Source organism: Cotesia glomerata, linkage group LG6 (genome assembly GCF_020080835.1).
Source record: "Cotesia glomerata isolate CgM1 linkage group LG6, MPM_Cglom_v2.3, whole genome shotgun sequence".
In the NCBI taxonomy this organism is placed as follows: domain Eukaryota; kingdom Metazoa; phylum Arthropoda; class Insecta; order Hymenoptera; family Braconidae; genus Cotesia; species Cotesia glomerata.
The window spans coordinates 11,845,238-11,858,388 of NC_058163.1; the positions used below are offsets into that span (position 1 = coordinate 11,845,238).

At 40.3% G+C, this 13,151-nt stretch overlaps 1 protein-coding gene across 2 annotated transcripts; it reads right to left on the reverse strand.

Annotated features, from left to right (window-relative positions):
- Positions 1–9,052: 9,052 nt before the first annotated feature.
- Positions 9,053–10,213, reverse strand: LOC123266926. Of its 2 annotated transcripts, XR_006509910.1 has the most exons (3): positions 9,608–10,213; positions 9,228–9,497; positions 9,053–9,161 (listed from the first exon to the last, which is right to left on the reverse strand). XR_006509910.1 is itself a non-coding variant. In XM_044731370.1 (2 exons), the coding sequence occupies exons 1-2, from the start codon at positions 9,680–9,682 to the stop codon at positions 9,231–9,233; spliced, it is 342 nt and encodes a 113-aa protein (XP_044587305.1). In that variant the 5' UTR covers positions 9,683–10,212; the 3' UTR covers positions 9,061–9,230. The 2 variants fall into 2 exon arrangements, 1 of the variants encoding a protein (XP_044587305.1); XM_044731370.1 differs by having other exon boundaries at positions 9,061–9,497; positions 9,608–10,212.
- Between the last annotated feature and the right edge of the window lie 2,938 nt (positions 10,214–13,151).

Sequence of the window (13,151 nt, forward strand, 5' to 3'; positions counted from 1 at the left end):
TCACACGGGAAGAACCTGAGAAAAATTATTACAAAATCACCAAAGAAATGGAAGAAGCTCTTCCCACCTTCACCGGAGACGGAGATGTCAGTTACGAAGAATTCGACAACCGTTTAAAAGATTGGCTACACATGATGCCTGAAAACAACCAACAACCCTTCATCGGACGCATCCTCCGGAAGCTAAAAGGGTCGTGCAAGGAACGTCGTCGAAGATATGGAAATCCACACCGTACAAGAACTCGTCAGCGTTCTACGCAGTCACTTCCGACTGGGAGATCCTCTCCGTATAAACCTCGCAAAACTAACCTCAGCCCAGAGAGGAACTTATGAGGCAGTAGAAAGCTTCTATTATCGACTACGGTCCATCCTCCGGAAAATCCAAGCAGCAGTCCCGGATGACGACCGCGAGGCAATCACAAATCAAGCTCACCGATTAGCAGTCGATTTATTTTTTCGAGTCTCTGCCAGATTACCTAAAATGCCTCGCCTCAACTCGTCAGTATGCAACTCTGACCGCCCTTTTCGAGGTCAATCCAGGACCAAGCGCTGAAGTACGACAACAACATGAGGGCTTCAAAATCCAAAGCCCTCTCAACGAGAATTTCCTCAAGACCGACACGGAAATCATTATCCTCGTAACAACGGTCCACGAGGATACTTTCAAAACAATCAAGGTCAACAATCACACGCTCCGGTTCACGGACACCCCTGGACCAAACCGGAAACTGAACTCTATACTAAACCGAAACCAGTTGCTTTTGCATATCACTCGCAGGGCACTCACCGAATTTCGCCGCCGAAGAAGAAGCTTCCTACGAAGGATACTCAGAGCCAACTGCGACCTGGTATGGGTTACCTCCTTGTGGAAATGCCGACTGTGAAGAGTCAGATTGCGAAGCACCGCAAGCCATGGCGTTCTCGACAAACCCTAATTATAACCCAAAAAAATATCAAAACACTTACCAGAATCCAAATTATTCCGTAAATTATAATCCTTCTTATAAACCCTACACCTCCGCCTCCCATACAACCCTCAGTATAATCCGCAATATTCCTCTCAAGCCAAAACCCAGTATTCATCTCAAAAACCCGAATATTACCCTAGAATTGAACGCCCCCAATACCCACAAACAAGAACCCATGGAGTAGTACAATCCACGCCACCGCAAGGGCCGCCTCCAGTTACACCTACAGAAATATATCCTGAGTCATCACCATTACTACTCGAAAGACACATTAAGAGCTCAGAGATTTGCAACTGCCCAGGATGCCCAAAAAGAAATCTAAAGAAGGAAGAAGACCCTTTAGAACCTTCTTTAAACTTGATGGGCGCTCGTCAGACCGAGGTAAAGACGAGCCAGCCCCAATTACCTCAACAAATGACGGCAGCCATGTACCGTCAATACAACCAGTAGACGGAATCGCCCTAGTCACCGGCCGAGGACCAGTAATCACAGTTAAAAATCCCAAATTTCTCAACAACAACTGTGAAATACTGATTGATTCCGGAGCAAACTATAATTTTATCAGCATCGAAGCCTTAGCTGACGACACCACTTTCACTTACGACAATCTCGGACAAGTGGGGGATCGGAACTAATAAACAACCGATCATTGGACTCGTCACACTCACGCTGTTTGACAAGTCCATCCCGTTCCGGATAGTACCTCGCAGACTAGGAGGCTACGTAGCCATCCTCGGTAGCGAATTTCTCGCCAAAGAACAAGCCAACATCTCATTCTATTGGCACACGATGGTACTGAGAAGTCAGCCGGTCCGCCCGATACCTTTTGTCATCAAGAGAGGATCCTGTGAGTCTCAATTACTCGCAGTAGGCGGGGGCCCAAAGATTGACTTATCCTGTCCGGTCCTGCTAGGAAAATACCAGAGATTTATCATCGATACAGGAGGAGACGTCACCATCATCAATCAATCAGCACTCCAACCCGGAACTTACATCAATCCAAATAACCGACTCATCGCCAGAGGAATCAGCGGAGAAGCAGTACAAACACTCGGTACCGTCGAATTGAAAATTTTTGGCCTACCAGTCCAGTGTCAAGTAAGCCGAGAAGACCTACCGGTCCCCGGCGTGGGGATAATCGGAAACGACTGGCTAGACCGCGAGAAAGCCGAGATCTCGTACTACGAACAAACTCTCACCGTCATGGCTCGACCACTAGAACCTATACCTTTCAGCTTGGACATCTACGAGCCGCGAATAGATCTTCCAGTAGGCTTGTTTATGGGCGAAGCCTTAGTCACTGTAGACGGCGAAACAGCTACCTGTATGGTGTTTAATACGACTAACGAACCCGTCACCATCGAACTGGAGCCACAAATCCTCGAAGATTATGAATTTCACGTTGAAGATCCTCCCAACAGCTCCAGTGACTCCCAAGACGACCGTCCAGCGGATATTAAGACAATTGAACAACGAGCAACGGAAATTTTAAATAAATTTCCTCTAAAAGATCTTAACACAGAACAACGTGAACAAATTACAGAAATAATACACGACTTTACCGACATCTTTCATCTCCCTGGGGATAAACTAGGATGCTCAAACCGAGCGACTTGTAAAATTCCAACTACGACTGACAAGCCAGTCCACGTAAAACAATACCGCTTCCCCAAGCAACATCAAGACGAGATACAGCGACAAGTCGACAATTTAATGGAACAGGGAATTATAAGAAATTCCAAATCTCCTTATAATTCTCCGGTGTGGGTAGTTCCGAAGAAAGCAGACCCCAAAACAGGGGCAAAGAAATGGAGAATGGTAATCGACTTCAGGGACTTAAATAAAGTCTCAGTGGGAGATGCATATCCACTACCTTCCATAATCGGCATCTTGGACCAGCTAGGAGACTCTCTGCTCTTCAGCGTCTTCGACCTTGCCAGTGGATTCCACCAGATCAAAATGGACCCCGAAGACGCCCATAAAACAGCCTTCTCCACCCCGTTCGGGCATTTCGAGTACGAAAGAATGCCCTTCGGACTAGAAGGAGCCCCAGCCACCTTCCAAAGGATGATGAACTCAACCTAAACTGCCTACCGTGGATATTAATCTATTTAGACGACATCATCCTCCATGCTAGGACTCTAGAAGAACACGGGTACGCCTCAGACGATTATTCCAGGTACTCCGAGATGCAGGGCTCACACTTCAACCAGACAAATGCAAATTTCTATGCACAGAAGTCGACTATCTCGGACACGTAATCTCTCGAGACGGAGTGAAACCTGATCCTAAGAAAATCCAAGCTATCCGAGACGCTCCGAATCCACGTAATCAACGAGAGATGAGAAAATTCCTCGGCCTGGCAAACTACTATCGCAGATTTATCGACAACTACGCCGTTCGAGCTAAACCGTTAACCGATTTAACTCGAAAAACAAAACCTTTTAAATGGTCCGAAGAGGCTGAAAGGGCAATCCAAGATATCAAAAACGCCCTGTGTGAAAATTCAACCCTTTCATACCCAGATCTCGACAAGCCCTTCGTTTTAGCGATCAGTTCTTCGGAAGAAGGTATAGCAGGTATCCTGAGCCAGGAAACAGACTCCACTAACTCAGCAGAAGACCTCAACAAAAATGGAAAAATCGTAGCTTGTACATCCAGAATCCTACGAGATGCAGAACTACGCTACACTACAGACGAAAAAGAATGCCTCGCCGTAGTCTACGCCATCCAACAGTTCCGGCCTTATCTATACGGTAAAAGATTCACCGTTCAAACAAAAAGAGCCTGCGTAGCCTGGCTACGAGATACACACGATCTCACAGACAGACAACGAAAATGGCGATCAAAAATCAACGAATTTCATTTCAAAGTCGCCATCCGGACCAACGTCGGAGATCAATACGCAGATGCACTCTCATATAACCCAACAGGACGTCCAGAAGAGAAATCGGAGCCCCAAGAGAAAGAAGAAACACCTAACGAACCCTCAATAATCAATAACCAAACAAATACTCCAGAAGCCATCCTGCTACCTGCAAATGGAGTTGAAAAAGTCACCACAAACCCTCCAAAACGACGACCTGGACGACCTCTAGGCTCAAAAAATCGACCAGCCCTCAAAAGCGCTCCAGAAATTCGACAAACAATCGCCTCAAGATTACGCTCCGAACTACGCAGAGGATCTCACACAAATCCCATTAATTACATAGAACCCGCCACCTCCAGCAATGATGAAGACGCACAAGGATTAACTCAAGTAAACACTGGAGATGACGATGTATTCCATACCCCCGAACCAAGAGGGGGGGAAGCTAGCACACCCCTACCGACTAGAGATTCAATTAGAGAACTAACTCCCCCAGCCTATTTCGACTCCGGCGACGACGGAGATGAAGAAGAAAGAGAACCCCGTAACCCCACAACAAAAGAGGTCATCCGAAGAAGTCACAGAATCATCAGCAGAGAATACACCCAATGTTCACAACACCATAAGAACATTCGAAGAATTATCAGAAGATCAAAATAACACCCTCTCTCGTCCTCCCTTATCACCTACAATACCCAAAGGAAACCCAAACTGGTGGCGACCAGTACCTACACCGAGTCCTAACGTAATTAGCGAGCTCCAGCCGACTTCTAGATTTCGGATCTCCTGTAGCCACAACTCCTACTGCAACGCCCGAGACTACCGAGAAATCAAAGAAAAGAGTCTCCTTCCTAGATCCAGTACCTCAAACACCAAAAGACAGGGATAACCTACATCTACCTCCAGAACAACCTAACGAAGAAGACACGACTTCTCTAGAAACATCTGTGACCTTAACGCCTCAACAAAATCTCACAAACCCGAGAGAAAAACAGCAACCATCCTAATGCCTCCAGAAACATCTTCCGAAGAGGACATAGACCCAAACAATAACCCACCCCTAGACAAAAACCTAGAGGGGGGGATGGAAAAATTTACTGAGCCAATAGAACCAGCACAAGATAGACCTGATGAATTAAGAGTAGTAGAACTAATAGCCAGCCGAGATGGACTCACATACGCTCGAGATAACATCGCTCACTTCCTTACTACAGATTGTGAACTTCCCACTCCCACAGCGAAACTACTCCGAGATCTAAAATTCATCGACACAGACGATCTGAAACAAGCCAAACCACACAAAGGAGACGTCCTGGTGACAAAAATTGGCAAATATCGGATCTTCACTATCTTTATCGGCGAGTATCACCGAACAAAAATATCAACCGAAGACCTAATAAACGGACTTCAAAGCTTCCGCCTCGCCGTGGAACGATACGAGATACACTCCATAAGAATGGCTCAAAAGGGAGATGGATTCGGAACTATCAACATACAACCTCACCTATTAAAAGAACTCCGAGACTGCCCCGTACAGATAACTCTCTGCGACGGTGAAATCTCCGTTCCATCCGAGGAACTGCGACCTGAGATCATCAAAGAAAAACACGCAAGCCTTATCGGAGGACACAAAGGAGTCCTCAAAACATATTGGAGGATAAGAGAAAAATTTTATTGGCCCGGAATGAAAGAACAAATCTATCAATACATCCTGAGATGCGACACATGCCAACAAAAGAAATTATCTCGAATAAAAACTAAACAACCCATGGTTATAACTGACACACCATCCGACGCCTTCGAGAAAATCTCAATAGACACCGTAGGACCACTACCTATGACGGCAAAAGGCAACGTACATATTCTCACCATACAAGATAATTTCACAAAACACTGCGCAGCCATAGCAGTACCAGACATCAGGACACAAACCGTCGCAGAAGCCCTGATCACCCAGTACATCTGCCTATACGGATGCCCCAGGACAATCCTATCAGACAGAGGAACGTCATTCACCTCAAACTGATGGCAAAAATGTCAGAAATTCTAAAAATAAGGAGAGTAACGACCTCTGGCTACTACCCTCAAGCCAATGGATCTCTGGAGAGAAGTCATCAAACTCTCGTCGAATACCTCCGAGTTTTCGTTGAATCATACTCAGACTGGGACGAATATCTACCAATGGCCATGTTCAACTATAACACCTCGGTTCACACTGGAACAAAATTCACCCCGTACGAGTTAGTATACGGGAAAAAGGCACGTGCCCCAACTGAATTCCCGGACTACGAAAAAATCGAAACATATCCCGACTACTTAGTGGACTTGATGAACCGCCTAAGCCATACCCGCAGCGTCGCTCGCGATTCATTAGTCGAGTCAAAATTAAGATCCAAAGAAAGATTCGACAAAAACTTACACCCCATAGACTTCCAAATAGGAGACTTTGTATATAACCTAAATGAAACTCGCAAAAACAAACTTGACGTGTACTATAAAGGCCCTTTCGAAATCGTAGACATCACCGACAAAGGGTGTTTAATATTAGAACTCCCAAACGGAAAACGTTTAATTAAACACCCTAGTAAACTAAAACGAGCCATCGAATAAAAATACACTCCTGTTACAGAAAAACCGCAACAAAAAAAAAAAAAAATGCTGCTATTACCAACAATTCGATGAACTCCTACCCATCGCCTCAACGGAACCTCCAGAACCATTCAAAATCCAACCTTCATCATTTAATCCAGGGGTCTTATACGAGAAGAGTAATACAATTCATCTCATAGAACGACAATGGAAAATCATCTCCACCATAGACATCGGAACCATTATCAACGTATCCCCCTGGCAAGAGATGACGTCACCGGACGATCGTGAAAGTCGCAAAACTTGCCTATCCTACTTCCCTCCCTTCGAGTGCGCAATCTTAGGAAAGGAAGCCATATTAAAAGAACTAGAAAAAGACAGACAAGACGTAGTTAATCGACTAAAACAAAATCTTAAACAAGTCGAAAACATCCCAAAAACTCGCAATCGAAGGACGCCTTGGTTTGGATTCGTAGGCTCCATAGCACGAAAAGCCTTCGGACTCATGGACTACGACGACCACGAACACATCTCCACAGAAATCGACAAACTATACAACGATCAAAGAGAAATAACAACACTAATGAACAACTCAACTCACATAATAAAATCAGAAATAAACAAAGTCATCTCTGACCAAAATAAAACCAAAGCAAGAGTCACATTACTATCCGACACCATCAACCGCTACGCAACACAAGTCGGTAGTGAAATCGAAAAATTAAAATTACGTATACACTTTATGCAAAGAGCTGACGAAAGATTCCAAAGAACAACGAAACTGATACGCTACCTCAAAGAAGCCGAGTCAGCAATAGAAGACGCAAAGAGAGGAAACATCCCAGGAGGAATTCTCTCGCCTGAACAACTGAAAAATGCGACCAGAGATATTATGACTCGCTTCCCACACTTAAATCCCCCTCAACCAATAGACCACGTAAATCTCCAGACTCTCTCCAACGTCGCCAAAGTGAACACAGGAAGAATAGGAAATAAATTCCTGATTATAATCACTCTTCCACTGTTTAATCAAATCACCTTCCAATTATACCGGATAAGACCAATTCCAGTACCACAAACCATCGGAGGAACCATGAGAAGCCTACTAGTCCGGCCAAGTAAAGAATATCTAGCCATAAACGCCTTCCAAAATCAATATTATCTAGTGGACTCAGAAACCATAAAAGGCTGTAGAATAATTTCAACAGATCTAGCCTGTGAAACCAACATACCGCTCCAACCAGTAAAGGATAGCACCGAATGCGAACTTCAACTTTACCTAAATCCAAACAATGAAACTCTGCACCGGTGTGATGTCCGCATACTACCAAAATGTTCTACACAGCTAATCAAATTACAACAAGCGAACTCCTGGGCTTACTCTACCTGTGAACCAGAAATTTTCATAACAACTTGTGACACAACTCCTCGGACTGAACACGAACTCCACGGCTCCGGAACCCTCACGCTGTCTCCCGGCTGTGTCTCAACAAATAACCGCCTCATGATAAAAGGAACCGAAGAAGAAGGAGAAACAAGCGGAATCTACGCCTTCCCAACTATAAATTTGACGCGTCTAGCGACAAACCTCACCGAAGAGCCTAAACCACCACACCTACTAACAAAAATCGCCGAAGAACCAATAGCTGAAAACACCTTGCTTTCACCATGGGGCGATAGCCTCGAAGGAAACAACAATAGACTCACACAAATCGGACTTCACCATCAAGAAGAATCAAAGATCGACTCATCACCGTAGCAAACACAGGAGCAATACTCTCAATCATTACATCCCTTATATTCTTCCTTGGATATTACTATTGCGGCTGTTCCTGCAATTGCCTAAAACTCCTACGAAAAATCAAGAAGAAGAAACAAAAACAAATTGAAAGAAAATTCAATGAAACATTCGAACTCTCAAATACCAATACAACCGACTCAACCTCGTCATCATCAACAAGATACCAACACAACCTACCAGCAACACCATCAAAGAAGCCAAAAACCGGCATCCGACTAACTGACTACGAATAAAACGAAGTAAAGAAAGATAAATAAATTAAAAATATATTTTATATAAACTAATATAAGTATATTAACATAAGCGCCTCAGAAAGTAAGAAAAAGGGAGAACACACATACAATTCCTTTACAAAAAAAATTTTTTTCAAGTTCCAAAATTTTTTCTCTCCCTTCTCTTCCTCTCAAAAATAAATTTTAAACTGATCATACGTTAAAATGATCTACGTGCTAAAAGTATATTTAATACAAGGCAAGTCATCTGGCGGTAACTAAACCATCGAAAGATCTATAAATCATTAAAAAACTGTTTTAACTACAGCAAATCAATTACCATACTACCGGTAATTAAAAACCGCAATCAAACCAGCGACCCTCATTACCACCCACCGCCTAACAAACGACCGCCTCATAACCACGCCTATGTGCCACATACACGATCCAACAAATACTACACATACTTACCTCCATACTTAATATACTAATTAAATATTAACAAACAAATAAACCGAAATTAAAATTAAAACTTTATCTAAGGAGGAAAAGGAAAAACTAATAACACCTTAATTCTTTCTTTTCCCATTTATTTAAATACTCCTTTTCATAAAAAAATTTTTTTTACACTAAACAAAATTCCCTCCTCCAGAATGCCTCGCCGGTTGGCCCCAAAGAATGAGAATCCCCACACGACGGATATGGTCAGCGAAACGTGAAACTCTAGAAACATACAAAAAAAAATTTTTTTTTAAAAATACCTTACGTTATAAAGAAAATTCAACTCACCCTTCAAAAATAACAAACAAAATTCTTATTGAATACAAATTCAATAAGTGCTCCCCGCAACCGTTCTAAATCGGAAAGGTTGGGAGCGATGAACTCCTCCTCGCCATCTGGATTCTCCAGCATATGGAGAAAGAAGAAGGTTGCTGCGCCCGAAACCTCAGGCCCAGCAGGCCCAAACAGAGCCATCCACTCCTCGACTAGATCCAGAGCCTCGTGTGGGGTAAGCGGACCAATCAAGCGACGTAAAATCTTTACTCCCTGCCGCAAATCCTAAAAACAAAATCTTTTTTTTATAAAAAAAAAAAAAAAAAAAAAAAAAAAACAAACCCCTTTTCTCTCCTCGCCAAATTCTATATATTTATACAAATTACTCTACTTACCCGCTCTCCAAACACAGCAGTAACGTACTGGAACCAAGTTCCATAATTTTCATAACACCTTTCAACGGGGTACATTTTTTTAAATTTTTCCCTCGCAGTACTAGACACGTACACTGTTTGACGAATACTGGCACTCCCAATTGACACTTGATAAGTCGCCACGAATAAAAATTAAAACCCTTGCTCAGCAAAATTTATAAAAGAACGCGAATAAAATTCAAACTTACACGCCAGATGACTAACTTAAATCATACCGCGAAAGACAAAAACACCACCTATATAAGATAACAACCTAAAAACAATACTACTACCGATAAATTAGAAATTCTGCGAAACAAAGCGCAAAAATTCAAAAGAAAGAATTCAAGTCAATACACATTTTATATAAGAACCATAATGTAACTAGAGATATATAATCATATAATTGTAAACATATATAATTTATCCTATACTATAAAACTATATATTTACACATGTAAAGGGCAGAAACGCACTCAATAACGAAATAAAAATTATTATTGTTAGAATAAGACTAATAAATATTATACAATTAATAAAAGTGAGGCGATGCCTTTCCACCAAAGGAGAGACACCCGCAACTTCAAAAGAGGAGATGCCGAGGCACCCTTCTTTTGGGGGGATGTTGTTATATCCGGCGTTGCCTCATATAACAAACAGGGTCTCTCCCTTCGATGAAAAGTACAACGCTTGCACTTTATTACAACGAAAAGTACAACGCTTGCACTTTATTAGTTTCGGCAATCACTCGGACAACACCTCGATGAAGAAATGAGCACACTGTCCACGTTCTGTCAAATTGCAATTTTAGACCAATAACAAAATTCAACTCCCTTCCGAAAATCACGATCCGGGTGTATAAAACCACCAAACACCACGGATCAAATGTTCACTCTTTCATTAAAGAATACGAAGGAAGGTATCTTCGTAGAACCCGTGTGGGTCCTTATACCGCGTTACGTATAAGGCAGTATACAGCACTCGGTCGCGTATACAAAATCTAAATTCATCTCAACCTTTAATCTCATCTTCTACGAACCACGACAGTGTGCTTTTCGAGCAGAATCGAGGGCCCCGTGGCCGTAGTGATATCAAAATTATAACCTTTCGTCCTATTATCTGTTAACGGCGGATCTTAGTGTCTGTCAGAGTCGTTACTCTGTTTACGAACTCAATTTTAATAAACATTCTATCTGTCAAAACATAGAAATAAGTGATAGGTCATAAGTGAATTAGTGTACATTGAGTGCGTCTCGCCCATAGGGCGAATAATTGAATAAATCATAAAGACCAGAACTTCTTGTTTCACTTTATTCTAAATTAAGATCCTGAACCTCTTCGAGTACACTGATCTACATCACGAGAGAAAGAGGAGAATCCAACCCAGGATCAACCGATCGACCAATTCAATTCGAATCAACTGGAAAAATCATAAAGGACAACTGTGAGTTCAGTATTTGATATCGACTTCCCTTTTAATTCGCCGTTGGAACTCCTGGTTACCGGGAGGCGTTCGAAATCCACAACAAAAATAAAACTCTTGTAGCTTGCCTACAAGAGAAAATCTATCTAAAAACGTGTCCGAGCCTCCTCAAGGCCCACACTACCAATAATTATTTAATTATAATTAATTCGGACATAACACAAGGAATTTAAATAATGATAAAAAAAATACGGAAGATCTTTCTTTCATTTATTCTATATTAATTGGAAAACATTGTATAGATAAATTAAATACATGCGGATTATTAATAAATAATAAGTGCGTAGTTAAATTCCATTAAATTCTCAATTAAAATTAATTTTTAAATATAAATGCATTGGTTTAAATATATATCGAAGGATCAATAAATAATTAAATAATTAAAATATATTATATTCTTAATCAAAAAATGTATAAATTTATATATCAAATATGTCGATTTTGTTAGCAAAAAATAAGTCTCATAAAATATCTTGATTTAAGGGAACATTTAATTTCAGATGGTTTACGTTTTTCGATTATATTTCATTCTAAATATTTTAATATTCATGCAACAAATTATTAGGAATGCTGAAGAATTTTTTTCTCTTAAATTAATTTGCAATTTGTTAACTAACTAACTCTTTGACTTTTAATCAGTACCTCTAATTTGAATCGATCGTTTTCTCTTTAAAGTATAAGAGAGAAGAGTCTGTATTCAAGAGATCTAGGGAGCCAGAAAAATATAGTAATTAGAACGGGACGCATGCATACACAATATGTCACGACAAAGTTCTCAATTACACAACCTATTACAACGGATACCTTGATTAGCGCTATCCCTGTACAGCTCACACTGATACTCCTCGAGATGGACTTACGAGAAAGGTTTAAATCAAGCGTTATCGAGTCGAGTCGTGGTATGAGTCCGTGGATAGGAGTTTCCCGTGTTTTCTCTGCACTTCTCTGCACTTCTCGACCCATCGCCCCCAGACTGGACTAATAACGAGATTCAACTATACATTATATTTAAATTGTTAATTAATAATTTTATTTTAAAAAAAACCATTAGATCGCAGGAAATATTTATTTAAATTTATAAAGTTCATGAATTTCTTCAATATCGCAAATCCTTGGAGTTAAGGATTTTATATTACCTTAAGCTTTTGAATTTAATTCAAATAATTTAATAAAATAAATTCTTTAATAATTAAAAAATTAAAAATATATTGTAAGCTCATAAGATTAAAATATATAATTAAAAGTTCAGAAAATGCAATGATTCAACTTAGAGATACATTTCTACAATTATTAAGTTGAAATAATTTAGGTAAATCATATTTCTACTATCGAAAATCATTTTATTGAACTATCATTGAAGACAGATCAACCATATCCTTATAAAATTAATTTATATAAATTAAAGAAATTAATTTCCACTGATCGTCTAAGTGAATCGAAAAGAATTAATTTATTGTCTGAACAATACTGGAATTTCAAAATTAACGTCTTAAATAAAGACTTTTTCACAAAATCAACCTATAAAAGAATAATATAGGTATTCATCAGTAACATGCAGTTTTCATTTACGAATTTTGTAAAAAAAAAAGTAATTCATATGTGTTTTGTTAGGTTTACCACGCTCAGTTTTTATGCTGTGTAAGTCACGCCCATCATTAATGGTGGAGTTAGTCTTTACAAAAAAATGTTCACGCTCGGTGCGGCCAGATCGTGGCTAGAATTTGCGCTCTCCCTAGGGTTTCGCGCGTGCGCACACAACGAAACGGTTTTTGTTTGTGTGTCGGGAATAAAAATTCAAAATGTAGAAAATTTGAAAAACTATAAACGCAATTTTTTTAAAATATTTTCTTAGTTATGATTTTATCAATGAACAAAGTTGAAAAATTGTAAAACGCCTACTACTGATTTCAGTATCATCTAATGAACATTTATTTTTCTTATCATTGAAATTTTGTAATCAATTAAAAATTATTAATTGTAACAAAAAAAGCGGACACAAAATATGTAAATAAATATTAAACCTTAATCCTCCGATTGTATTTT

Excerpts from the sequence above, each read along its gene's own strand:
- LOC123266926 (XM_044731370.1), bottom strand. The coding sequence starts at position 9,682 with ATGTACCCCGTTGAAAGGTGTTATGAAAATTATGGAACTTGGTTCCAG. Across the intron at positions 9,498-9,607 it reads CTGCTGTGTTTGGAGAGCGG|GATTTGCGGCAGGGAGTAAA; the intron begins GTAAGTAGAGTA and ends TTTTGTTTTTAG.